The 27,621-nt window shown below is 40.7% G+C and overlaps 3 protein-coding genes and 1 non-coding gene across 4 annotated transcripts; 2 read left to right on the top strand and 2 right to left on the bottom strand.

Moving 5' to 3' along the window:
- Nucleotides 1-1,328: 1,328 nt before the first annotated feature.
- On the top strand, nucleotides 1,329-6,899 carry rps6 (ribosomal protein S6). The gene is made up of 6 exons (XM_022213388.2): nucleotides 1,329-1,396; nucleotides 2,092-2,223; nucleotides 3,602-3,812; nucleotides 4,508-4,654; nucleotides 6,162-6,319; nucleotides 6,763-6,899. The coding sequence occupies exons 1-6, from the start codon at nucleotides 1,391-1,393 to the stop codon at nucleotides 6,856-6,858; spliced, it is 750 nt and encodes a 249-aa protein (XP_022069080.1). The 5' UTR covers nucleotides 1,329-1,390; the 3' UTR covers nucleotides 6,859-6,899.
- Nucleotides 6,900-7,683: 784 nt separating this feature from the next.
- LOC127533252 (perilipin-2-like) lies at nucleotides 7,684-12,096 on the bottom strand. The gene is made up of 6 exons (XM_051945855.1): nucleotides 12,076-12,096; nucleotides 10,943-11,147; nucleotides 9,831-9,913; nucleotides 9,495-9,744; nucleotides 9,270-9,403; nucleotides 7,684-8,110 (listed from the first exon to the last, which is right to left on the bottom strand). The coding sequence occupies exons 1-6, from the start codon at nucleotides 12,094-12,096 to the stop codon at nucleotides 7,775-7,777; spliced, it is 1,029 nt and encodes a 342-aa protein (XP_051801815.1). The 3' UTR covers nucleotides 7,684-7,774.
- A 1,022-nt stretch (nucleotides 12,097-13,118) lies between these two features.
- trnas-cga (transfer RNA serine (anticodon CGA)) lies at nucleotides 13,119-13,200 on the bottom strand. The gene has a single exon. It is a non-coding gene; the product is annotated as a tRNA-Ser (tRNA).
- Nucleotides 13,201-14,845: 1,645 nt separating this feature from the next.
- Nucleotides 14,846-26,764, top strand: smu1b (SMU1 DNA replication regulator and spliceosomal factor b). Its single transcript, XM_022213390.2, has 12 exons — nucleotides 14,846-15,104; nucleotides 16,079-16,289; nucleotides 16,372-16,524; nucleotides 17,354-17,470; nucleotides 18,540-18,665; nucleotides 19,440-19,559; nucleotides 19,747-19,863; nucleotides 20,023-20,150; nucleotides 22,676-22,802; nucleotides 22,936-23,097; nucleotides 24,939-25,091; nucleotides 25,314-26,764. The coding sequence occupies exons 1-12, from the start codon at nucleotides 15,079-15,081 to the stop codon at nucleotides 25,410-25,412; spliced, it is 1,539 nt and encodes a 512-aa protein (XP_022069082.1). The 5' UTR covers nucleotides 14,846-15,078; the 3' UTR covers nucleotides 25,413-26,764.
- Nucleotides 26,765-27,621: the final 857 nt, after the last annotated feature.

Here is a 27,621-nt window from a genome sequence, read left to right as displayed (position 1 = left end):
AACAATATACAGTAAACATTTTTTTCAAAATGTATACTGTGTTTCCTCAAGAACACCCCCAAAACAACCTCAAAGCATTGCAGTTAGAATGTTCCACCTTTGATAACAAATCATAGTACAGGAACATTTAATAGAAATTAGGTCTTGAGAACATCTGGAAAACATTTTATGGATAGTTGGTGTAAGAACGTCCTGTTAATGTAGTTAAACATTTTCTGAAAGTTGACAGCAAAATGCTCTTAGTTCATTCTTACCTAATAGAAATATTACTGGAAATAAGACATATTCTGATCTGTTAGCACTGCATTAAAACTAAATAAAATGCAGATTAGTCATTGATGAAAATAACATTTAATTGTAGCCAGAGTTGAGTTCAAGCATCTCAGACTGACTTTTTTTTTTGATTTTCGTTGTATTAAATTTGTATTAAATACTTTATTGCATGACTCAGCAGCTAAGTGTCCATTATATCACAGCTAATTGAGGCAATCTTTAATATTTGGGTGACAGTGTAAGCATGTCCAAAGTGTTACTTATAATTCAAGATGTTTTGTGTGGAGTTGAAATAATGGGGGATGTTTATCTTGATGTTTAGCTCCTCAGTTACTCTCTGGCACCCTCTGGTCGACGCATGCTCAGTGACTCAATAATCGCCTCATTGTGTTGATTAAATGCTTTCACTGTGAGATCCATTAACTGACATAATTCATCAGTTAATCTGATTCTCGAAAAAAGACTTTAGGTAGGTCCTCATCTTTTCTGTAAGGGTTTTGCCTCAGCTTATATTTATAGTAGTTTATATGCACATGAAAAAGACAAATATAGGAATAAACAGATATTCACTTTTGAAACTAATTATTTGAACACCAATTTTTGTTCCTTGTTATATCATTTAGTCTAATGAAGTTGTTGTTCATTCAAATTCAAACAAAAAACGACATCGAAGTTAAAAAATACATATTTATGATTTATTCTATAGGGCCACCAGCTCTAAATTCATTGGAAATAACTTAACCGTTTTTTGAAGGCAAAAACAGTTTCTGTCTGTGTTGTCTGACGTTTCGATTACAGTTAAAGTAATAGCAGCGACAAAATCTGAAAATAAAATAAACCGTATTCATAAATACAGAGCTTGTAATGATCAAAATGTCTCTTCGTGTGTGGAAAGCCTATTTTAAATAATTTACACTTAGTTTTCTAAAACAAAAAAACAAAAACAAAACAGGCGTTTGGCCGCAGTTTAGCCTATTTAAAGAATTAAATATGCTTTTCAACCTTTAAATTTACATGTAACCAATTCTCGCGATGACTTTGCGGGCCTATGTGAGACCACGAAGCGGATATCCGGTCTCTTTTCCGTGGCGGACCGTCGTTGGGTCGGTTTGGCAAAATGAAGGTACAACATCTCAATAAATATATTTCCTTAATTAAAGCCGTTTTATCTGAAATAGTCTGGTGTGATTAAAGCCATGATTTCTAACTTTAAAGCGGACGAGTTTAAAATAGATATTGTTGCTCCGCCGCTCAGGATGAGCTTTGATTATGATGGAAGCTAACTGACGAGCCGCTTGGAAAGTGAGCTGTGGAAACATGGCCGCACACTGAGGGAAATGTGCACCGAGTTTAGGTTTCAATGTACTCCAAGAACCAGTTTTCTGACTTTCTAGAGCTAAAGTAATATGAATGCGCTGTGCTGTATGACAACGCCGGTGATGCTAGCCGGTAAACCTGCTGTAATATCGGTAGCAGTGTCTGTAGCTAACGTTAGCAGGCTTTGAACTCCGAGCCGGCAGAGGAGCTAACAGGCCCAGTAGCCACTTTATCACCATCCGATTCAAACTTTAGCTCAGCCCAGATGGCTTAACCAAATATATACAGCACAATTTCAAGGTTAGAGGTAATTTTCACAAATGTGTCAATCCTCACAGCTACCTCAAAGTCAGTCTGTACCTCGTGCAAATGCTCATTACACACAGACCATGCTACCTGCTAACCTGCCTGTTTAATGACTTTGGGGTTACTTGTCATAACTTGTATTGAGCTCAGCATGACCATGTACATCCAGTAACAAATCTACTGTAACTCTTGCAGCTGAACATCTCATTTCCCGCTACTGGCTGCCAGAAGCTGATTGAAGTCGATGATGAGCGTAAGCTGCGCACCTTCTATGAGAAGCGTATGGCCACTGAGGTGGCTGCTGACCCTCTGGGAGATGAGTGGAAGGTAAGAACCATCGTCTCTACACCTGTCTCCTTGTCTGAACAGGGGTTGTGGGATACGACAGGGTTGGGCATCGGCAACCAGTTTGGTTCCAAAGTTACGAATCAGGAGGAGTTGAAGTTAAATTTTGATTCTGCATATCGACTCCTCAACACATTTCACTCATGCAACTTTATAAAGTGTACAGTAAGCACCCAGCATGTATGTACCACTGTCCATCTGCATCATTAGTCATGCCAGCTAAATGCCTGCCAGGCTTTTAATGCATTTTTGCTAATGTGTGTTGTAAATTGTGTGGTTGTCTCTTTAACAATCGCCTCAATTTAACAAATACTGCTTTGTGAGAATGGGATGGGACCATATTATCATTACAGTACAATAGCTGAAGCAAACATGAATTTATTTACTGGTAGAAACCACTGTCATTACTCTTGTGATTCATATTTCTAACTCTGTTTCTGCTGCTAACTTCTGTGGTAAGCGGCGCTTCACTCTGCAGTGAAGATGTATTAACCTGACATGAACTCTGTTTTTTCTTCATTGGTAGTAAACACAACACAGACTGTCAGTAACTGTTTTGCTTACCTACATATGTTACAACTGAGTAAACTGATGAGATTACCCTAATAACATCTTACTTCTTTACATGTTGGCATTTTCCCCACACCAGATGAGACTCACTTCCTGCAATGAAACGTAAAGCCTTTCCTTGATGAGCAGTTATGGAGGAAGTACTGAGACCTAATTAAAATTAGTAATACCACAATGTGCATTAAAAGTACTTGATGCAGAAGAATTCTCTCCGGTGACTGTCATATCATAAAACAATATCTTAAATCATTGTTTGTCAAAGCAGGATTTTGCTGCTGTAATAACAGTAACACCTCTCAAAGAATTGAAATCGGGAGTCATTAAGAATCGGAGTCAATACGCAGAATCAAAATCGTCAAAATACAAACGATGCCCAACTCTATTTTGACCTGCAACAAATGTGTAGCATGGCACACCAGTAGACCCTTTCTGACTGATCCATAGTCATTAAGGGGGGACAGCGTGTTGCCAGAGGAACAGTAGAGCTGCTTACCAGATGCGACCAGACCGTAACCATGGCTGGTTGAAACTGCAGAGCTCTCCCATTTCTGTCCTACTGCTCAGTTAATGTTGTGCTAGTAAAGCATAACTTAAATAGTCAAATTTGGGTCAGTGTGAGAAGAAGAAGCTGGTGGACCACTCTTTTTTTGTTAGTTTTTTTGCCTGAGGGATAGTACCACATCTGGCCAGCATTTGCGAAACTTTAAAGTTGGAAAAGGTCTAAACAAATTAGATTCCATCGTGAGTTTAAACTTTAAAACGTGTAGTAACCTGCGCTCTCTCTTTGTAGGGTTATGTGGTGCGCATCAGTGGAGGCAACGACAAGCAGGGTTTCCCCATGAAGCAGGGTGTGCTGACCCATGGCCGTGTGCGCCTGCTCCTCAGCAAGGGTCACTCCTGCTACCGTCCTCGCAGGACTGGCGAGCGCAAGCGCAAGTCTGTCCGTGGTTGCATCGTTGACGCCAACCTCAGCGTTCTCAACTTGGTCATCGTCAAGAAAGGTATTAAATTAGGCTCTCATGTGCTTTTTAATGGAGCTGTTCAGTTTGATACTGATGGAACCAACAAATGACTGTTGGTGACTGCACCCCAAGAAAATCAGAGTTTAGAACATCTCTTTATATTGTCTGTGAATTAAGCAGATGGCACACCAGTAGACCCTTTTTGATTGGTCTGTAGTCATTAAGGGGGGACAGCGTGCTGCCAGAGTAATTGTGGAGCTGCTTACCAGATGCGACCAGACCTCATAACAGTGGATGGTTGAACTGCATTGCTCTGTCATTGTGATCACTAGTACAATAGTGACGCACATAACATCCTCACTCTTTTTAAAAGAGCAGTATTGTTTGTATGCTGTTGTACAAATTTAAAGCTGTAATACAATAGACATGTTGTTGGGGCAAGATTGTACCTATTGCACTTATTGTACATAGATGTGCAGGTCTGCTTTTTTAATGATTGGCCTGTAGAATATAGCAGAGAAGTCATGCTGGAAGGCACTTTTGTCTGCTCTTTAGCTAAAGCTACCTCTGTTAACATGCTATAGCTGAGCACAAGAACTGCTACACAAATACATGCACTAATAGACCATTGGCTATAGGGATAACTGAAAGTAAAGCTGTGAACAGTGGAGTTTCTAAGTGAACTTGGTTTTAATCACCTTGTTTGACTCATGTTCCGATGTTGTTGTTCTCAGGTGAGAAGGACATCCCCGGGCTGACTGACAGCACCGTCCCTCGCCGTCTTGGTCCCAAGAGGGCCAGCAAGATCCGCAAGCTCTTCAACCTGGCCAAGGAGGATGATGTGAGGCAGTATGTTGTGAGGAGACCCCTGACTAAAGAAGGTAAGCTTTGCTCTTAAGCCTGTAAATGTGCTTGGGATCACTGACTGTAGGTGATTTTTACTGAAGTATGGATTTTGCTGTCACTGAAGCTTAAGATCATGAGACACATGCTGATATTTTAGTGGTTTTGCTGCAGCCTCCAAAGTCAGGCTACGCTGAGGTCTTAAACTGCTAGTGTCTGCACAGCTTGACATAACTGCTCTTTATACTTTTTTTTATAGTTAATTGCTTTAAATTTGAAATATTTACGAGGTGGTTTAGCTTGAAACAGATTGGCAGTGGTGGTGGGAAATGCTGCCTGTTCTCTGAAACATTGGTTCATTTATAGATTGTAACATGATCATTTGGTTGTTTGAAATACATCAGATCAAAGTGTTTTGATTTCATAATAATACAAAACAATGATCTTTGCATCCATTCATCTCTGTATAGACACAAATAAACATGCAACTTTTAATCGTACCCTGGCGAGTGCGTACAAGCAAGCCTGAGAGGAATTTTTAAAATGCAAGCCCTTATTTGCTCAACATCTGTGCTGGTGTTGTGGTCGCGCTTGATATCATTCAGCTGCCTCTCCAGTGAGTGTCTCGTCCTGTGAACACACTTCCTGTTGACTGTTTTAGATTGCAGCTAGTGATGGTTGTTGACTGTCTCATGGATGACCTCTCTTCTTTAGCTCTGCAGCCTCAGTGAGTTTGAAGTAGTGGCACATAAACCAGTCCTCCTGCTGCAGGTTCTAGTTAGTGACCCTGCAGCTTGCAGTGGCTCTCCTCAAGGACAGAGCAAGGAGTAGCATCAGCAGCTGCAGTCCAAGACTTGGAGAGGTGTGTTGACTACAGGACAAGACTGACTGATGAGGCTGCTGAATGACATTGAGGGCAGCTGCGACTGCACCATAGCCAGCCTGCAGTTGGAGAAAGTCTTGACAGGGCCTGGTTAGCAGCAACAGAACTTTTCAAATACATCAACAAAAATACAACTGACTTAATGATGTAACCTGTATGATTCATGTGAGAAGCAGATCATGTGCCTTATTTAGAACGTCCATGCCATAAGATCTTCAGATTGCTTTGAGTTTTGCTTGATTCAGGGAAGCTAAAAGCTGTAGGTAATGCTCATTTCCTGTATGAACTCGGGGACACTGTGATAAGGTCGGTTAGCGCTGCTGGATTATAATTTATTGCAAAAAACATAGAAATTAGTTTTTTTCATTACTAATGGGCTGGTACTAATTCTGCATGGTAGCGCGCTGCTTCTTTTGACTTGTCCAGAGATTACAGAGAAAGCCGCTAAAAACTTGTTAAACATTAGTAGCATAGTGCAAAATAATTGTGCCCTGCCAAAGATCAGATTATTGGACCAGAATCAATATACTCTTAACTTGTGTAGTTTGGAATCGGTGTGCAGATGCAGAAAATGGGAACATTCTGCCTAGTCGCTTCTCCTTTATTACCACACTTTCTTTACACCGTCAGTACTAACTGCCTCTCCCCCTTCACTTTGACAGGCAAGAAGCCCAGAACTAAGGCTCCCAAGATCCAGAGATTGGTGACGCCTCGTGTGCTGCAGCACAAGCGCCGCCGCATTGCTCTCAAGAGACAGCGCACCCAGAAGAACAAGGAGGAGGCCTCTGAGTACGCCAAGCTGCTGGCCAAGAGGATGAAGGTATGGGTTGATTGACTTGTATTTATTGGCATAAAGAATAAGTACATATCCAAGAAAAATGCAGCACCTCTCAGTGATGTTTATCGTGAGATTTTGTCTTTTTTTGCCATTCACTTCTTTAAATTTGTTGGTTTAAATTATGGTTGGATTGCTGTGGCCTTTAATTTTAAAAAAACAAACAGGGATTGTATGTGCAGGTTGACATGAAATAGCAGTTACCAACAATGTTTAGATGTGAAACTGAGTAGAAGTTAAAGTTTAGGTCAATGTGTTTTCACCAGCAGTTTATTTTTGAACTGCCTTTTATAATCTGTAGTTATCATACACCAGGTTCTTGTCTTATGAAATCAGTGTGAAGTGGCTTAAAGAAACATTGTTTTGGTTAGACATACCTGCTGTTTGTGAAAGCATTTTCACTGACAAACGTTTGTTCTTGTAAACAGGAGGCCAAAGAGAAGCGCCAGGAACAGATCGCCAAGAGGCGCCGCCTTTCTTCTCTGAGGGCATCCACATCCAAGTCAGAGTCCAGCCAAAAGTGAAATCCTTAAGTCAAATAAAGAAATGGTTTGTTGAAAAAATGCTCATGTAGTTGTCATTAATTATCAGTGCTTGGTATTCAGCCATTCACTAATATTGTCTAAACATTGGTTGAACAAATGTTAGAACTTAACGTTTAACGTTTGCTTTAAATCAACACCAGATACTGAAGGTTCAACTGGAGATGGCACAACTTAAACTTTCTTGTAGTTCTGCTCATCTGATACCACGAGATTGTTTGATCAGATTTAGATTACTCACTTTAATGGCAAAGTGGTAAACGAAGTCGCTCTGAAAATGTGAGCTGCTTGACCTTTATGAATGTTTTATGAATCCAAACATGGATTGAAATTCTCTCCACCGTCCCCGACCAAGCCAAACTCAGAATCCACAACACTAAAAAAATACACAAAATGATGTCTGGCCATTGGCGAGTTGAAAAATGGCACACAAAAAAATTGAAGTTCCATCCCTGAGCTCAAAGTTTCTCATCCAAAATTGAAAAATATGCAAATAAGTTACTCTATTTGGAGAAACAGATGCTTGAGATATTTTAGTTTTCGTGATACAACTTGTCAAACCGGCTCAACTCAGCCATGAATTCAGTTAACATTTCTCATTTTTATGCGGCACAGATTGCAGATGTCATGATGTCCTGTTGAAAAAAATGTTACTGCTTTATGAGCTTCCATTCAACTGTAAACCGTGTAGCATAAATGTAGATTATTTAAGGGGTCATCTAGGTTTAATTGCTAGTCATCTTAACTGGTTTAAAATGATTATTTACTGAGCAGCTGCTTGATCCAAAGGACAAAAAGATAAGTTAATGAGTCTTCAATTTTATTTAGTTGCACCTCTTTTACAAAACTAGTGAAGAAATATACCACACAAATCCATATACATATCAAATGACCCACATCAGCGACGCATGCAGCCCTTGATGTTACACCCGTTCTCAAAGATGGACCTCTTGGTAGGCCTCATGCGGCAGGTTGGTCCAAGCTGCTGGTGAACCTGGTCCACATGCCTCTGAAGCGATGAGTCCTCGGCAGTGCTGACAGAGTTTCTGGCTTTATTGGACTGCTTCTGTTGGAACGGTGGGCAGGTGATGTACATCTGAGAGATAAAGAAGGACACAGATACAGCCTGATGCTGCAGGTACTGAGGCAGGCCTTGGAGTATCCAGACTATGGTCACCAAGCTGGCCTGAAGGTCCTGAACCAGAGCTGAAGATCTGGATAAAGTCTCCGTAACCTGTACACAAGACAAAAGGGTCTGTTTAGCAAAAATGGCAATTTGTTTTCAATTGGAAATAAGTTCAACAAGGTGTGAAGTGACAGAAACAGTGTAACTGGTTTTTGTCACATTCAGAGTCAGTCGTTCTGACAGATCCCTGCAGAAAAGCAGTGGAGGTGTAAGTAATAAAATTCAAAGCTAAAATCCATTTAGCTGCCTCATTATCTTTGACACTTTAATTATGCTTGTGCTTTTACTGCTCTGACAAGTCAGAATGTATGCTGTGAAAAAAGTAGATTATGTGACGAGCCTAATAACCAATTCAGAACAAAATGTCATCGATTTAAACTTTAAAAAAAATATCTCACAGCTTTTTATGCTGGCATGATAGCTCAAATACTTTGGGGGAAAAAAACATCCAAACAGACAAAACACAAGAAAATGAAGAAAACATTTTAACATTTACAGCACAGGTGCAGTTTTTAGAGCGTATAAAAGCATCAAATACAGAAAACTAAATACAGAAACATACCGCAAATACAAACTAGCACTATGTCACTCAATTCATTTATTAAATATTATATGATAGAAAATAAAACAGACGCTAAAATTTCAGAAAATAACCATAAAAATAATGTAATTTTGTGTTATTAAAATACATGTTCTAGTCTTTTACTTGAAATCTTTTTTTGTTTAATGAACGATATTTTAATGTTTATCTGGCCATAATAAATATAGAAATATTTATTGGATGACGTGATGATTTTTTAAAATATATGTATTCTGACAGATCAATAGTAGTACTAGACTCAGAAAACAGCTGCAGTCTTAGAAGATATCACACAAAAAAAATTTGTGAAAAAAAATCACAGAGCCAATATTTCTTTTTCTGACATTTGTCACTAATTGCATCTCATTTTAAAAAATATACATACACATTACCATACAGAGGAACATTTCCAGCAACCATCACTCCTGTGTTCTAATGCTACATTGTGTTAGTTAATGGTGTTTAAAGGCTAATTGATGATTAGAAAACCCTTGTGCAGTTATGCTGGCAGATGAATAAAAGTGTGAGTTTCATATATCTATCTATGGATTTAAAAAAAATAGGATATTCAGATTTTTATCAGACTAATGTTTTACACACTCTTATTGAATCATACTCACAGCACACCTGAATGCACTGAAACCTGGATCCTACAACGTGGCAGCTCCTCCTGTACAATCTGGTAGTCAGTGAGACTAATTGAGCAGAGCAACGTCCTCTTAGAGTGGCAGCTTCAAACCCCTCCACCAGATGGGCTTCTTCTAATGACAGACAGAGACAGATGTAGTTTTTTTTTTTTTTAACGTGACTTCACACAGTTTCCCACCAGCGTCTCTCAGCTACACACTGTACCTGTTTCGTCTTCGGTGGGGGGAAGCAGCTGGTCCATCAGAGCCTCTGACAGGCTCAGAACAGAGTCCAGCCCCTCACTGGTTGCTCCGATCGCCCTCTTCACAAGCGAACCGTCCGCTCCATCGCCAGCTTGATGCATCCTGCTCACCACCCATGTGACCGTGTGCTGCACCACCTCCTTAGTGCCATTGGCTGTGATGCTCACCACATCTTGAATCTCGTGCATTTTGTTCTTGGCAGTGGCAACAATCTGGAGACAAAACCAGAGCAGAAATGTCTTTTAAAAACGTTTTTCAGATGAACTGCACAGCTGATGCTGCTTTTAGAAGAGATTACCTGCTCTGTAGGTGATAGGAGGATGGGGAACGAAGTCTCCAACCAGTCAAGACTTTTGCAGGCAACATCGTTTGCAATGGAAACTATGAAATACACCAATGAAGCCAATAAATGAAGCGTTATTTTAGTCAAACTTGCAACTTAGATGTAATCATCAATGCATTCATTTGTGCACTGAAGATGCATTGCCTCACAAGGACTAATTTATCATTTGGTAATGAACGCTGGTGACTCGATGCATCGAAACGATAGAACATTGAAAGCTGCTCTCTGTCCTCCACTACACAGACTTTACAAAGCTGGACCTGCCTTTGAAACCTTAACCCTTAGATGAATAAGTGGGTCAAAAATGACCCAGTGAGATGATTTTTATGCAATATCTTTGTAATGAAAAGCATTTATTTAATTTTCCGGTTATTCCTCAAAAATATGTTTTTGATATCATTCCATTTAGTTTTTTAATTTACCTTTGATACTTTTATAAAAACTGTAATATTTGTATCACTACCCCAAGCTCTTTATCACAGATAACATTCAAGAGGTGATGCAGTGCACAAATTTGGAGTGACGGATAGTAGCAACAGCTGCAGGAAAAGAGTGAAAAAATGTCAACGCAACAGATGTTGACATTCTTCTACTGCTCTTCTGTGTAATATTCTTCTTTTTCAATCATCAAAATGTTCAAAATCTGTTATTAACTGAAAAAATAACATTTTAAGCATGAAACTATTCTTGTGTGGACAAAAATATAACAAAAACAAATAATAGAAATGATTGTTTTAAAAATGAACAAAATGGCAAAAAACCCACATTGATTCTTATATGGGTCATTTTTGACCCACTTCTGGAAGAGTGTAGGATCCAATCACTCGTGCATCTAAGGGTTAATAAAACTTTTATGTCACCAAGATTAGAACTGGAACATTTGAAAAAAAAATCTATATGCTCTCTGATAAACTTCTAAAATCTGAGAATTATGAGCAAGCCATTTGCATCACTTTGGGCTCTGGGATGTTGTTGACTATGGCCGTTTCTCACAATCTTCTGATATTTTATAGACTATTATAGGTATAGCCTTTAGCCACACAAACCACAATGCTTACATTACTCACTCTGGGGCTCCAGTTTAGCAATGACAGGTGAAACTCTGTTACGGGCCGCTGCTCCCAAAGCTGTCACGCTGCTCTCCAACATGTCACATGCTGACTTCAGGATGGGATGGCTGCATTTAGTGACAGCGTACAAGACTGACAGTTTGGCACAAGCAGATCGAACCACAGGCAGAGAGGCCAACCTGGTAGCTGCACTCTGTCCTGTCTGGAGGAACACAGCAGGGGGGGGGGGGGGGGCTCAATACAGTCCTTGAAGGGAGTTTCAGCTGGGTGTCAAACAACTGGAAACATAAAAGACTAAATCCTACAGGTGAGGTGTGGGTACAGGTAAGAGCATTAGGAGGGTCATTCCAGAATTGGAAGACATTTGATCACGTTAAAAATACAAGAACATGCAGTTGTTGTGTAAGTTTACTTGTCCTGAGACCCAACATATAGAAAAAAAAACGAGGAGAAAAGAATGCTAATTTTTTAAAAATACTAAATAAATCTGGAGTTCCCACTTAAAATGCCGTTTTTCTCTTGTCCCACCCCCTTGACGACCAAATTGAATCTCAAATAAAAAACAGCTAAAATTAAATTTAAATCCCCATTTTTTGGTATTTTTTTCGTCGATGTCTGTTGTAATTGTGGGAACATTTTTTTTTAAATCAACATAATATATATATTTTTTTTTACAAAAGAATGGGTAGAGCAAACCTCTCCTATTTTTCCTATTTTCATAACATTGTTGGCCTTGATTCAATGTCTCACTCAACCCTGTTATACATATTATCAGGATAAGAGGAATTATTTTACTTTTTTCCATCAGTCAGTTTGTCCTCTTGGTCAGCAGTAACAGCTAGCTAACTGCTACTGCTGAGAAAGAGCTAACATTAGCATGGATTAGCAACCCTGTTACTGTGATTAGAGTAGGGTTAGCAAACAACAAATAAAACATGGAATAAAAATGGTATCATTGATGTTTAAGCTGAGCCAGTCAAACCTTTGATAGCTTATTATCTATTACTGATGAATATGTAGCAGAAAACTGTAAAGAGAAGGTTCATTTTTCAAAAATTCTGAAGCCCAAATGTCCTCCAATTCCAGACTGACTCGATACTCTGGGGTTCATTTTCCTCCGTTGCACTCACCTGGTTGTTGTTCACTGGCATGTTTTCCAGGCCACTGTTTGACAGGGAGCGAGTTAACATCTGAACTTCTTTGAACACTTTTCCTAAGCTTCAAGGAAACATATTAATCATGGCGCAAAAATGCTGCCTCTTGAGCTGTAATGGCGTGGTCCCCTGATTAATTAAACTCACCTGTTCTGCAGAAGCTACCTCCTCCTAATCTCGCGGGAAATCACGTGACGATAAAATACCTAATAACGCGACACTAAATTAATCGTTAAGGATAAATTAATATAATAATAATAATAATAATGCATTTTATTTATATAGCGCTTTTTAAAAACTCAGACACTTTACGAAGATAGAATAAAAAGCATCAGAAACATAATCAAAAACACAGAAAACAAGAACAGTAGGGAAATACGATATAAAAACAAGAACAGTAGGGAAATACGATATAAAAACAATATGGAAATAAGATATAAAACAGTAGAAAGTTGTGATAATAGTAAAATTAAAAAGTTGAAGTAAAAGCAAGTCGGAACAGATGGGTTTTAAGGGTGGACTTGAAGCTGGTGATGTTGAGGCAAGCACGGACAGAGATGGGGAGTGAGTTCCAAAGGGTGGGGGCGGCAACAGAGAAGGCCCGGTCCCCCCGGGTTCGATGCTTGGTTGTGGAGGGGCATGAGAGGTGGTGGGCTTCAGCTGAGCGGAGGGAACGACTGGGGATATAGGGGACGAGGAGATCAGAGAGATAGGACGGGGCCAGGTTATGAAGGGACTTGAAGGTGAGGAGGAGGATCTTGTACTGTATGCGGTAGGTGACAGGGAGCCAGTGAAGTAGACGGAGAACAGGGGTGATGTGGTCAAACACTGTGAGAGTAGTCCATTTTGTAGCCTTCATAAAAAGCCCTTATGATGGATTTTGCATTTTATTCTCTGTATTTGAGTCGTACCTGGATGTCTGACTCGGTGTTTCTTGATATTTCGCGTTGGCTAAGAAATAACTGTGTGAGTAAGACTTCACCTGTCGTGATCAGGATGTACAAAGGTGAAGAAATCGACGCTGTGAGCAGGATTTGAACCTGCGCGGGGAAACCCCATTGGATTTCGAATCCAACGCCTTAACCACTCGGCCATCACAGCTCCATTATATGGGCAAAATGATGCATTCAGGAGCAAAATCCTGTCAATCCGATATTTTCGCGTGTGGCTTTCGTCATTTGTTAGGAACAGGTAAAAGGATAACTGTCTCTAATTTAATTCGGTTTCATTAACAGGTGTGTTTTTGCATCAACCTGAAATATTAAGATAATTAAAGGTGATTTTTTTTAAGTGTTACAGCCTGTAGTGGGGTCATATGTATCTTTTTTAATGCATTAGAGGAGTTTTAATTTCCTACGACTTTGAACGTAGCATGCGCATGCGGATGCGCATATACAACCTCTCCCTCACTCCCCTCTAACCTCCCCCCTCTTAACATTTACGAAGAAACGCCCCCCTCCAGAAACTTGCGTAGCACTCGTGAAGTTGTCTTTTACGGCTGGGTCCCCCTGGATCTTTATCTGCCATTATGTCAAAAAAAGATGAGAAAAACAAGTCGCCAGCTAACTACGAAGCTATACCAAAGCAACACATACAGAAAACACGTAAGTCCAAGGTGCCAAGGTGTACGTAATCTACGCAACTAGGCCTGAGCCGGAAGATTTTTGATTGACAGGAAAGGGAGCAAACCAAACGCCTCGGTCCGAGCGCGTTGATTGGCTTTTGTTTTTCAGGTCCTGCCATGTCCACAGTTATTTTTTTAAATTTTTTATTTTTTTAGAAACCATACATACAAGTCCACTAAAGATCAGTATATTCATTTTATGTGAATCAGACAAATTAAACAAACAAAAAAACATCCTCCATAATGCCTTTAATGGTTCATCGGCAGGTAGACACTTCAGGGGCCTGTTTCACGAAGCAGGTTCAAGAAACTCGGTAACTTGTAAGAGGAGTTTCTTCCGCAACTCTGAGTTGATCTACTCTGAGATAGAAAACTCTGAGTTTCTCTCATTTCAGGGTTAAGAAACTCAGAGTTTTCAGTGAACCTGCTTCGTGAAACAGGCCCCAGTACACCTGTCAGCGTTCCTCATATCTGACCTGTTGTAAATACTACTGCAGCTTCTGTGTTTTATTCATTTTCTCATCGATCTTCCTTGCCTAGTAATCACCCACGGGAATTTAAATATCCAGGTGTGTATTTGGGATTCGGCATCCACGTTGGTTTTAGCCTACAATCAGGCCTCTCAAGGTGAGTCCCTGCAGAATAAGAGGCCGGTAAACACTGTAATTTGGATTAACGAAGCTCATGCTCACCAACAGGTTTATTTGCAGATGTGAGCTCAAACAGAAGCAGGCGGATTAAAACAAACGCCCTGCGTGAAGTGGCAAACACCGATGCTGATTAACACTCACGACCCACTCCAGCATCAAACCCCCGCAGTGTGTAATTAGAGGGAAAGACAGGCTTCACTGTTAATGATGCCGTATGTGGAGGAAGAGACGCACCCAGCTCTGCGTCTGCATATTGATGAGCTGATCCTCCTTTAGAGGACGATTTGTTTTGGGGGCTGAACAATGGTTTCCTTAAAAAAAAGGAAAAAAGATGGGGAGCACGCTTTGAGCCACGAGGTTCTGTCGGTGGTGCTGATGCTGCTGTTGCGGCCGCTGCAGCATCTCGGAGCCGCGTCTCCTGCGCGCAACGTGCCCAGAAACGCCTTTCTTGTGTGCATCGGCTTGCGTCAGGGAGGAGGCGCGGTTTCCCAGACTTTGTGTGGCAGTCACAAGGTTTGGGACTGCTGCCCGCCGCATGAAATGAGAGGAGGGGGAGGCAGAAAAAAAAATGCGAGGCACAAGAAAAAGCACGTGTAGTGGGTGGTCCCGGGCACACGGCTTTCACGTGGCTCTAGCGAGCGCCGAGCCCGAGCCGAGCAAAACCACCGTCAGTCCGGTGCAGCAGCAGCAGGAGACAGCATCAGCATGGCCGTGGACATGGAGCCCTCCGAGTAAGTGCGCGCTCTGTTTTCATTTGTTCGTGCGTAAATGTCAACTTCTCTGTGATGGTTTGGTACTGAAGAAGCAAAATAAGGACACTAATTGACCACTTGTTTGACTGTACCTTAAAGAAAACTGCAGATTTTCTGAATTCTTGCAAGTGCGCGGCTTTTAGTTGGAAGATTATGTCCAACTGAATTTGTATTTTTGCCGCATGTTTTTAAATGTTTCACTTGCAGAAATCAACTTTGCTGATAATTCCCTGTCCTCATATGACGCTGTTATTTATTGTCTGTGCGCCCATGTGGCGTTTGTGGAACGTCTCATCCAATAACAAGCATCGTTTCATTGTATTTTTATCGCTGTGGTGCACAAATACTCAATTTTCGTAATGCAGAAATGGTTAAACGGAGACATTTAATGAGATTAGTCAGTGTACATAGTGGCTGCTCCGTCCACATGTGCCTGTTGATCTGATATTCTCTCCACCCCTTGCTGAGGATGTGAGTGTGCTGCTTTTTTTTTGTATTGGCTTCTTATTTAGTCCTCCTGTGGGTAAACGTGGGGGGCATCTGTGCCAAACTCATCTTTCGGTGGGTTTCTTATCGTGGGAGGTTAAAATGACAGTAAAGCCAGCAGAGGAACTGGCTCAGAGCATCAGTGGGTGAAGTTAATGTGGTCAGCGGGTGCCACTGGTGCATGTCTCTGCATCAGAAGCGCACGTGAAAAAACAATGAAAGTCCTGCAGGAATATGCTGATGGAGTGACAGCAGAGGGGGAGGATCGGATGCAACAGAATTATGTCCAGCAGGTAGCTCTGAAATGGGTCCACATGAGGCAGAATCACTGCCCTTGTCTTGTTTTCACTTGGATTTCTCACATATGAGCCTTTTGTTTTGTGGTTCAGTCAGACAATTTGCACGTAAGACAGTGTTTCTGTCATTTTGATGAGCTTGTGGTTAACAGTCGCCCCTGGTCTCTGTAGTGTGATCCGCCTGATAATGCAGTACCTGAAGGAGAACAACCTCTACCGAACGCTGACCACCTTGCAAGAGGAAACCACCGTCTCCCTCAACACGGTGGAGAGCATCGACAGCTTCATCGCAGATATCAACAGGGGCCACTGGGACTCTGTGCTGCTGGCCATCGAGTCCCTCAAGTTGCCCGACAACACGCTCATTGACCTTTATGAGCAGGTGAGCTTCTCTTGTTTTTCTTCTCTTGGCTTGATTTGCTCTGTTATCGGCGGCCTCCGATCAGCTCTGATCCCTTCAACAGGTTGTGATGGAGCTCATTGAGATGCGTGAGGTGGGCGCAGCTCGCTCTCTCCTCAGACAAACCGACCCCATGATCATGCTGAAGCAGACCCAGCCAGAGAGGTTCAGCCATCTGGAGAACCTGCTGACGTGCTCCTACTTTGACCCTCGCGAGGTACGAAAACGAACATTTGTCCATTGGAATAGCTGTATCAGAGAGTGCTTTAGAGCAGGAGTGTCAAACTCATCTTAATTCAGGGGCCACCTTCAGCCCAGTTTCATCTCAAGTGGGCCACACCAGTAAAATCACAGCATAATCACCTATAAATAACCACAACTCTAAGTTTTTCCGTTGTTTTAGTGTAAAAAAGTACATTCTGAAAATGTTCACATTCAAGGAATTATCTTTCTACAAAACATCATGAGCAACCTGAAATCTCTTAAGAAAAATAAATTCAATTTCAACAACATTACGCCTCAGTTTATCATTTACACATTACAACTTACAGATCACAGAGTGCCTACAAAAAGCACAAAATATTTACCCACATATATCTGGCAAAAGCCAGACCAAAAAAAAGACAAAAATCAACAAAAACTAGACAAAATATTCCAGAAATGAGACACAAAATGACAAAAATGAGAGAAACAACACAAAGCAAAACCAAAAAAAGACAGAAATTGAAACAAAAAAGTTACAAAGCAACTAAAAAAATGGACAAACGACAAAAATGAGACAAAAAATACACAATTGACACAAACAAGAGCAAAAATGACTAAAGCAAGGAACAAAATGACAAAAATAGACGAACAGCACAAATGAGACAAAAAAAGCACAAAATGACGATACACAAAACAATGAATAAAGCAAAACAAAATGGCAATTTTTACGCTTTACTAAGTCGTCCTGCAGATTGGACCCTCTGGAGGGCCGGTTTTGGTCTGCGGGCCGCATGTTTGACACCCCTGCTTTAGATGGTGACGTCCTTTTGCTCTACTTGCAGGCGTATCCTAAAGGCAGCAGCAAGGAGAAACGCCGCAGAGCCATCGCCGAGGCTCTGGTGAGGGAGGTCAGCGTGGTGCCTCCTTCTCGCCTCATGGGGCTCCTGGAACAAGTCGGCGTGAGTAAACTGATCAATATCCTTCTCACTACTCACTCCAGTTACACAGAGAAGGACACCTTTTAATCGGTGCATCTTGTTCCTAAGATACCAATCTCCCTCATTTCTATCTTTTTTCGGTCATTAACACGCTATTTAAAAACCTGAATTAGTGTTTCTTAAAGGTCCTGAAAACATGTTTTTTTCAGTCAGCCTCTAACTTTGAGCAACACAGAACACACAATATTCTTCAAAGCCTGAACAGTTTTTGGTTAAATCGTAGAGATTTTCATGCATTAATACATCAGAGTTCAGCAATTTGAGACAAAAACATGATGACAGTCGCTGGTTGTTTGCTCTGTTATCGATTACAGTCAGATAGATCACACCAACACAGTCCTGATGAAGATCATTACCTGAGTGTTTGAGTATTAAGCTCATGAAAAATGGTAATATTTACAATCATTACTGTGAATACCAAATATTTAGTGATAAATATTTAACGTTACAAAGAAATACTATCAGTTGAAGCTAGTTTTCAGGGGGGTTAAAGTTTTAATGACTGCAGTTAAGCGTCATTGACTGGAGCCAAGGGAACAAAGTCCAAAACTCAAAAAAAAAAAAAACTAATATTAAATATTCTCTTTAAATATGAGGTAAGTGATATATGCTAATTTTCCATGTAACTTATTGTTGGTCTTGCATGTTAATGTCTTTTGCATTTTCTTATTTTTTTGGAATATAAACATTTTAAGATACTAAAGTACTGTTTTGTTAGCCAAAACTTGTCTAATCCAGTGTGACACACTAAATAATATGGCTGTTATTCAAAGTTTGACTTGGAAAAACTTATCACAATCGCTTTCCTTGCTTTGTAAGAGCCACAATCCACAATTTTATTGCTGCGAAGCATTACTTTTGCTGTCAGGAATAACAAAGCCACAATGGATAATCAGTTTAGAAAGTCATTTTAACAGCCAAAGTTGGCATTTTGTAGTATTTTTGATTTTGTTAAAACTTTGGCTTCAACACAGGAGAACAGCGTCTCCAACTTTACCTTTCTGTCGACTGTTTCTCACCTGTGTTCCAGTCGTTGAGACTGCAGCAGTATCCAGGACATCTCTCCCCTGACATGGCCATAGAAACATCTAACAACAACAAGGGGAGACATGTGGAGAAAGAGAGCTTCCCAACGCAGCTGTACCGCCACATCAAGGTACACAAGTTGTGACTAATATGCACTACTGTTCAAAAGTTTAGAGTCACCAAGACAATTTCATGTTTTCCATGAAAACTCACACTTTTATTTCTGTGCTAACATAACTGCACAAGGGTTTTCTAATCATCAGTTAGCCTTTCAACACCATTAGCTAACACAATGTAGCATTAGAACACAGGAGTGATGGTTGCTGGAAATGTTCCTCTGTACCCCTATGGAGATAGTCCATTAAAAATTTCCTGCTAGAATAGTCATTTGTTACGTTAACATCTAGACTGTATTTCTGATTCATTTAATGTCATCTTTATTGAAAGAAACTGCTTTTCTAAGCGGCTCCAAACTTTAGAACAGTAGTGTAGCATCATTTATTCTACCGTCTTCATGTGTTTGGACAGAGATTACATTTTGTATATAGTGCACTGACAGCAAAGAAGAACTTGTTTTCTTCATGTAGTGTACTTTTTCCTCTTCTTGCCCGACACACACACACACAAACACACCCCAAACTAATTAGTTTATTCACCTGAAGGCGCCTCCTCTGGTCTCTCACTGCGCTCTCATGCCTTGCATCCAGATGGAGCCGCCTGAGGTGATAAGTGAGAACGGTCAGCCCACGCAGCAGCAGACCAGTGGAGAACTTTATGTCTCCCTGAGGTCACCGGTTATTAATTTGTGTTTTATTTCTCTGTGCACAGACTGCAAATCAAACAGGAAAATCGAGTTGTCTGAAAGCGTTGACAAGCACTTTGCATGTGTGGTTTGAATCTACAGTTTGGACGACGGTCACATGTGGAATGTGCCCGTTTCTCACCTGATGGAAAGTATTTAGTCACCGGCTCAGTGGATGGGTTTATTGAGGTCTGGAACTTCTACACTGGAAAAATTAGCAAGGTAGATATTGTTTTTCAAATCATGACACAAGAAATGCTCAGATTTTGTACGCATTACATCACGTAGTCTGTATTTTCCATTCTTTTCTTGGTCTATATTTATTGTTTAACCATGATTTGACCTTATCTGTTCAAACAGCCAACTAAAGAATGCTGTTTATTTCATTATTTTTCCTGTTTTGTGTTAGGAGTTAAAGTATCAGGCCCAGGACAGCTTCATGATGATGGATGACGCTGTGCTGTGCATGTGCTTCAGCCAGGATACAGACCTGCTGGCCACTGGAGCTCAGAATGGCAAAATAAAGGTCAATATTCATGTGTGTTTGTCAATATAAACAACCGTTATCTGTGTTAAATGTTACCACTGTATGGAAACAGAAGAGATTTTACAGCAGTGTTGAAACACGATGTCATCAGATGAGCTAATAATGCTTCCGAAATGTGTGTGTGTGACGGTGTTGAAGGTGTGGAAGATCCAGAGTGGCTTGTGCCTGCGCAGGTTTGAGCACGCTCACAGCAAAGGCGTGACTTGTCTGAGCTTCTCCAAGGACAGCAACCAGATCCTCAGCGCTTCCTTTGACCAGACCCTCAGGTGGGATACGATAATGTCGTGTTTTCTGTATAAAGCGCAGCTGCAGGTTTCCCAAAATAGAACCAGAGCGTCTGCATGCGTATTTATGTTGTGCAGGTGTGAGGCTCTGTGTCATCCTACTGAGAGGATTAATATAAATTTGCTCTGCGTAGGTGATTCGGTACAGCTGACTGATATTTAAAATCAGAGCACCAACGGTGGAAGGAACCTGTTGTAATGCATGTTTTTTTTCTTTTACTTTCTTCACTGAATGAAAGAATTGCTTTTATGAGGTCCTAAAAATACTTGAAAATGAGAAAATGTGCACACACACACATCAGGACTGGCAAAAAAAAAGATATTTTAAAGGAAATACATACGTATGTGGCAAAATGGCTCATTACCGCACCACGCAATATTATGAAAATTCAGCCCCAAACCACGTTTCACCTACAGCTACGAAATTTGGTACACACCTGTAAGACATCAGAATGCACTAAAAAGCCTCCTACACAAACACCCAAAACCCAACAGGAAGTCGGACATTTTGACTTACGTTTCATATTTTAGATGATTTTGGACCAATTTTTGCACATTTTCAAAAGCTATAAAGTCAAACAGGGTAACCTCGACAGAGCTGAAACTTGGCCAGGAGGTACTCCAGCATTAAAAGTTATCAAAATGTCTGAGGGCGTGGAAATGGCGGCCTCAGAATTTCGATGTTTCGCCATGACACAGGAAACACTGTACCACTAGCCTGAACAAGCACCGATCTGCCTGAAACTTTACATGTGTGGTCAGACTCCTCCCCTGATAACATCCAGTACATTGGTCAACATACATTCACAGCGATAGTGCCACCTAGTGGACACTTTTAGTTTGCCATCAACAAGGCCGTAGACCCAAATTACACCTGGTGGACATGCTTGGATTCGCTCACCAGCAAGGATGCAAGGACCCAACCAACACAGCTTGCAGCTTTGACTATAACAGCAACTTTACTCCTACCTTGACATTTAGACAGTTACACAAGGGGTTAAAATTACATTGACTTGACTGTAAACAAAAGAGGAAACAATGAAACTGACATATAAAGTTGACTGTGATAAACAAGTGAATTAGAATAGATTCAGTCAATCCGCTTTCAAATTTTCTGAACAAAATTTTCAATAAGGGAAACGTATCTACAGATATAGCAAAAGAAAAACACACAGCAGGAGACCTGTTCGATTTCACGAGCGCTGCTGTGGCAAAAGTTGTCTTGTCTGCTGTGGGAGGAAAGCGAGAGATCTGACTGACCTCATGCATGATTCACAAAAGTTTCAAAGCTTCCCACATGGGCGTCAGTTCAGCTGAAGGAAGGCAGCGAGCTCTTTGTACATCCCACGGTGGATTAGCAAAGTGCGGGAAAGTAGATGGAAAACAACAATAAACAAACAAAAAAACTCCCTTAAAAGTTTTGCTATATTTCTAAAGTTTTCAGTCAGTGTCTTTATTTAACCTTTTTTTTGGACTCATGTGAACCGACTGAGGCACTGCGGTTGAGAAAAAAAGACAAAATCCATGGTTATTGTGAAATTTTTAAGAGTTATTGTATTAATTTGATGCAGTGGTTTTACTGCAGAGAATAATGTAAATAACTGCACCTAAAAAGTCTGAGTTAAGACATGCACAAGTGGTAGATGTAGTAATGCCAACAGTGAATACAGCTAATGTGAATGCAACTTAAAGACATTTGCTCAAATTAGTATTTTGGGTTTTTTAGGTCATTTTTAGAGTTTGTGATTAAAAAAATGTGATTAATTAAGTAAATTTAGGGTATAATGATATAGCAATAGGATGTAATGCACATAATGATAGGGATAATGAGTTTTTATTAGCAAAAATGCAAATGAACAAATAAAGATGACATTTTTACTTGAATTCTTTTAATTATTCATGCATGACATTTTATTTGTTGTATTTTGTAATAGGGATTCCTTCTTTAAACATTTGCAAAGCTCCATAACACATATAAACAGTCAGTGCCCGATGGCACGTGTTTTTCAGATGCTTAGTGCTCCTCACTGCTTGCAAAGTACAAGAATGTCTGAGTTTCACTTCCTCTCTCACGCACACACCGAATCCCCTTCACAGATGATGACTTGAGTATTATTTCTGACTCCTGGGGGGTGTGAGCTGAGCCTCTCCACTGTGTTGGAAGCACATGTGCTGTGTGGGTGTAGCTGAGACGCCATGTGCTCAGGCACAAAGCTGCAACGTGTTCCTCCACTTGCACTTCCACTAGCTCGGAGAAATGTTTACAAACGGTAAATCATCCTCTCGGAGACGAGGCGAATCGGCGAGCATTAAGGCGTTTTGTCACAGTGAAGCTAATCTGCACCCAGTCACTCACAGGAGCTAAAAATATCACAACGCCAGCCGAGCAGCACGTTTTCTCTGCTCCCCAGAAGAAAAAAAAGAAAAAAGATAACAGCTTGTAAGAATGAGTCGACTTAATTTCAGCGTCTGTAATCCAGTAAATTACTCAACGCTTTCATTTTCAGAATCCATGAACTGAGGTCAGGCAAGACGCTAAAGGAGTTAAATGGCCACTCATCATTTGTAAATGATGCGTCTTTCACTCAAGACGGATGTCACATTATCAGCGCCTCATCTGACGGCACTGTCAAGGTACAATTACCGTTAATAGTGTGAAGCCAAACACTACACAGCAGTCCAGGCCTGTGCTGCGGCTGTATTGTTGTACAAGGAAAGTGCTGCAGTGTACAGAAATGTGGAATTATCACTGTGCTCTTCTTTTTAGATTTGGAACACAAAGTCCTGCGAATGCATCCACACCTTCAAGTCTCTGTCAAGGACATCAGATGTCCCCGTCAATAACGTGCTCCCTCTGCCCCAAAACCCAGAGCACTTTGTGGTTTGTAACCACTCAAACACAGTGGTGGTCCTGAGCATGCACGGCCAGGTGAGAGACCTGCAACTGATCCAATCTCAACCATTATCTCAAATCTAAGAAGGAAGACTCTGCCGTATGATTTGTTAAAAGAATCAGGGCTGTATTGTTTTCATTATCAACCTATTCACAGTTAATCACCACTAAAAGTCTGTAGAATGTTTGAGATTGTGTAGAACACCTGTTATCATTTCCCAAAACTGTAATGTATTCAGATTGCTTTTTTATTTCACCCGCACAAAAAAAAATCCATTAACTTTTTCAATTCAAGAGCATTTAATGTGTTCTCGACCAGTTAAATTCCCTGATCAATGAATTAACTAATTGTTGCAGCTTTAAAAAGAATATTTGGGCATTTCGTTCTTGCCAAGAGTTAGATGAGAAGAGAAATCCTGATGCTACAGCCAGCTGCTGGCTCATTTTTCTGGCTCTTTTCAAATGAAACAAAAGTTGTCCAGCAACACCTTTAAAGTTCACTAGTTAATGCGCTATGCCTTTTTAATATAGAAAAAAAGTAAAACCAACAATGTGCAATATTTACACCAAACTACACCAATTCAATTCAGTTTTATTTATATAGCGCCAATTACAATTCAAATTGTCTCAAGACGCTTTGCAGAACCAGTGTGCCTGATCCCCCAGAGCAAGCCCTAAGGCTACTATGGCAAGAAAAAAAACTCCCTTTTAACAGGAAGAAACCTTGAGCAGAACTTGGCTCTTTATGTGGGGGGACCCATCTATCTGCTGGCCGGCGGGTTGAAAGGGGCAGAAGAGGTAGAGGGGGTAGGGGAGGGGGAGGACGAGGTAGAGGGACAAAGAAACATAGAACACAACTGGGATACATGCATGATAAGAATATCATAGATGATGCATATAAGTACAAGCCAACATGTAAACTGATTCATAGTTTACTGTTACGGTGTATGGCTCTGGCATTAAATATACTACATATATAGATATAAATTCTAACAGTGTGTAGATGAGCATATCAAGTATAGTAAGGGCGATGCAGAGTAGATTGTTAGAGATGTGCAGCTGGAGGAAGTGGGCTGGAGGAAGGTCAGCAGCAGCATCCCACAGTGGACATGATGGAGACTAGACCAGTAGGTGGGACAGCAACCACAGATCAGAAGCATCCAGCTCTGGGACCAGGGACACTCAGAGGAAGAACACAGGGGGAAGCAGAATGAATGCAATGCAATAACGGTATATATAGTAAATGCATAGGCAATGAGAGAAAGGCTCAGTGCTTCCAGAGAGGTCCCCCAGCAGCCAAAGACTATAGCAGCAGAACTAGGGGCAGAGCTAAAGGATGTCGAAGAAGAAGCCAGACTCCAACCAATCTCCTCAGGGTCACCCAGGTCAGCCCTAACTATAAGATTTGTCATAAAGGAAAGTTGGGGTCACTTAGAAATGTCATTATTTTTTAAAGAAAAGCAGTTTTTTCAATGAAGATAACATTAAATGGATCAGAAATACAATCTAGACATAGTTAATGTGGTAAATGACTATTCTAGCTGGAAACGGCTGATTTTTAATGGAATATCTCCATAGGGGTACAGAGGAACATTTCCAGCAACCATCACAATTTCATGTTTTCCATGAAAACAGGTTTGGGCGACCCCAAACCTTTAAACAGTAGTCTATCTGTACTTGCTGCAGTTTGTTGTGAAGTAGAGTGGTTTCAATCTTCTCATCATACTTTTGCAAAGAAAGTGATTACCTAAGCGTATTTAAAATGTAAAACTATACAAGTGCATTCTTTATCTGTCTTTATTGGTGTCTTTGATTCACTAGTACCCACGTAGTACCTGGGTGTATTTGTAGAAACGTAATATCTTCTCTCTCTTCAGACTGTGAAGACCTTCAGCCCAAACAGAAAGGAAAGCGCAGACTTTGTGTGTTGCACCCTGTCACCCCGTGGGGAGTGGATTTACTGTGTGGGAGAGGACTTAGTGCTGTACTGCTTCAACTATACGACAGGAAGGCTGGAGAAAACGCTGACTGTAAGCTCCGCTGCTCAAAATTCACACATTATCAAAGCCTGCGAGGGGAGGCAGTTTTTATCCAACTTATTAAAAACCGGGCGGCCAGTGTTTTTCATCGAGTTATTCTTTGTCTCACTTGATGCATGAAGTGTCGCTGCAGCTGAGAAGCAACCCTGAATCGAGGAAACAAGGTGGCTGATGGGTAATGTGTGGTTTGTCTGTGTTCCTCTGCACCCACAGGTTCACGAGAAAGATGTAATTGGCATCGCTCACCACCCACATGAGAATCTGATCGCCACATACAGCGAGGACGGTCTGCTGAGGCTATGGAAACCTTAAACCGTCGCCTGCATCGTAATGAGGAGGACCTAGACAGCCGCTGATACGGTTATAGAGCAGCTCATTCAATTCTGTTTAACTATGCAGGTAACAAATATTAATAAAACACTTGGATGCCACCGATAAATGATTATAGTGCACTGGTAAGGTCTATTTTGTGGCCGTTTTGATCAATTCACATAATCTTCATGAGCAGGTGGATTTTCCAATTAGTTATGGAATTGTAGACGCTCAAGTTTTTTTTTTTAAAAGAACTTTAAGGATTTGTTTTTCCATGTTGGTTCTGAAAAAAGAGATTCATAGATTCAAATGGATGACCAAAAGCTGCAGATCAGGACAGATACTAAACTGTACTTTTCATGTAATTAAAAAAAAAAAATCATTGTCATTTCTACTAATCACTTTATTCAACAAGTACAGCCGATGCCAGCATTTTGCAACAAATGGAAAAATCTTTTTCCCAAACAGTCTTTTAAAACCTAAAATATAAAGCTATCGATACTTTTTTTATCGTCAAAAAATGCTACAAAAAAAGACCACAACCAGCTATACTTTCCAAATTACCTCCCATGTCTTTTCTTTTTTCATCTACATAACCTACTTTTACCAAATCTTACCGTTAGCTATTTGTACGCTTATTTAAAATGAGTTTTATTTATCGATTCAATGATAAACTCTTTGCTTTATTACCTTATGCGACGCTGTCTAGGTCCTCCATGCTGTACACACTCGTGGATCCAGCTTCACCAGTGCAGTTTGAATCCCCATTTTCATCTCTTCTGTCGTTATTAGACATGAAAATGCATGATGGTGAACTGTCGTGAAAACATTTCTAATAACAGCCGCCTCTTGTTTGGGCCTAAACAAACAATATCAGGTAAACGATTGGTCAGCATTGGTTTATAATAATGTTTTGTATCTTTAATGCAATGATCATGACTTGTTTGGTTCTCCGTGTTCCCTGCATGCTACCTCGGTGCACTGTGTAAATGTGGCTCTACAATAATTTTAGTACTCCTTCAAAATATGCATGATGACTACTGATAAACCTCAATGGAGCTCCAGTGACACATTCTGTATCCTGTATGTAAATAATGTTAAATGTGGTCATTGACTATAATCGGTGTTCCTGTGCATTAGTAGGACGTGCAACGCCTGCAAGAGACAGCTTCTCCTTCTACCAGTGTTTAGTATTTGTACTATCTGGTACTACCATGTCTGTGTGCTATCAGCTACCTGTCACAGCAGAATAATGTTGAAGTCATTGCACTCTATTTTTGGTATATCCATTCACATGTATAGAACACTGAACATTAAAAATGATTATCAATAAAATTCAAAAAATCTTCACAGCTGCCAGTGTTTCTGCGTCACCTTTAAAAGGATTCACTTTAATATCAGACTTGTTCATCAGTGACACTTTTCAGTTAGCCTAGCCGTGCTAGACCCATGCTCTGAAGACGCAAGGGTCTAGGCACGCTCAGGCGTAAACTAACCGTGACGTCACCCGTTGGTTTCAACGGCGAGAAAATGAAGCCCTGATTTTGCTACTTCCTGGTCACCGTTTTGGATTTTTTTGGAGCCAGTGAAGTAAAAAGCGTCATCAAACAGACTGGACCGGAGAGCAACTAGGGGCAGGATTGGCTGAGGACTCTCTTATCCTGCCCACATTTTACCGCAGAGGCTTCTGTTGCTGTCTATCAAGTATAGCCACGCCCCCTGGCTCCGCCAACTTTAACAAATTATTTAAAATTCAGTATTGATTTATTTTAAGATCGGCCACCTGATCTCTCATTTTGACCATGAAAACTAACGGGAAAAAAATCCTGAGCTGTAGAAAATCAGTCTATCAAATTTTATTTTTTCCAAAAATGAATTGGGGTCTATGGAGAAAAAGCTTCTTGGAGCCAACCCTAGCAGACGGCGTGATATTGCAAGTTTTTGACACTTCCGGGTTGGCTTCAATTCTGGAGCCAGATGCTACGTCCACTATATATACCAATGACGTATATATAGAGCTCTATATATACGTCATTGATATATACAGTCTATGGGCACGCTCGACCAATACACTTCTCCGCTCGACACGGAGGGAGGCGGGCTAAAAGGTTGTCTATCAAATCACTCTGCAGCAATTGGGTAGGTATACAACCAATCAGCGCAACGAATAGGCTGCTAGAGCGCTGGAAATCAGAGGATGCGGTAGTTC

This window comes from Acanthochromis polyacanthus, chromosome 3 (assembly GCF_021347895.1).
Source record: "Acanthochromis polyacanthus isolate Apoly-LR-REF ecotype Palm Island chromosome 3, KAUST_Apoly_ChrSc, whole genome shotgun sequence".
Taxonomy (NCBI): Eukaryota; Metazoa; Chordata; class Actinopteri; family Pomacentridae; genus Acanthochromis; species Acanthochromis polyacanthus.
This window is presented reverse-complemented; position numbering and strand designations above follow the sequence as displayed.

Coding starts and splice junctions, on each gene's coding strand:
- rps6 (XM_022213388.2), top strand. Junction 2,224..3,601: donor CTCTGGGAGATGAGTGGAAG/GTAAGAACCATC, acceptor CTCTCTTTGTAG/GGTTATGTGGTGCGCATCAG. Junction 4,655..6,161: donor GAGACCCCTGACTAAAGAAG/GTAAGCTTTGCT, acceptor TCACTTTGACAG/GCAAGAAGCCCAGAACTAAG.
- smu1b (XM_022213390.2), top strand. CDS start 15,079: ATGGCCGTGGACATGGAGCCCTCCGA. Junction 15,105..16,078: donor GTGGACATGGAGCCCTCCGA/GTAAGTGCGCGC, acceptor TGGTCTCTGTAG/TGTGATCCGCCTGATAATGC. Junction 16,290..16,371: donor TCATTGACCTTTATGAGCAG/GTGAGCTTCTCT, acceptor TCCCTTCAACAG/GTTGTGATGGAGCTCATTGA.
- LOC127533252 (XM_051945855.1), bottom strand. CDS start 12,096: ATGCCAGTGAACAACAACCAG. Junction 9,745..9,830: donor TCCTATCACCTACAGAGCAG/GTAATCTCTTCT, acceptor TTTTGTCTCCAG/ATTGTTGCCACTGCCAAGAA. Junction 9,404..9,494: donor CCCCACCGAAGACGAAACAG/GTACAGTGTGTA, acceptor GTCTGTCATTAG/AAGAAGCCCATCTGGTGGAG.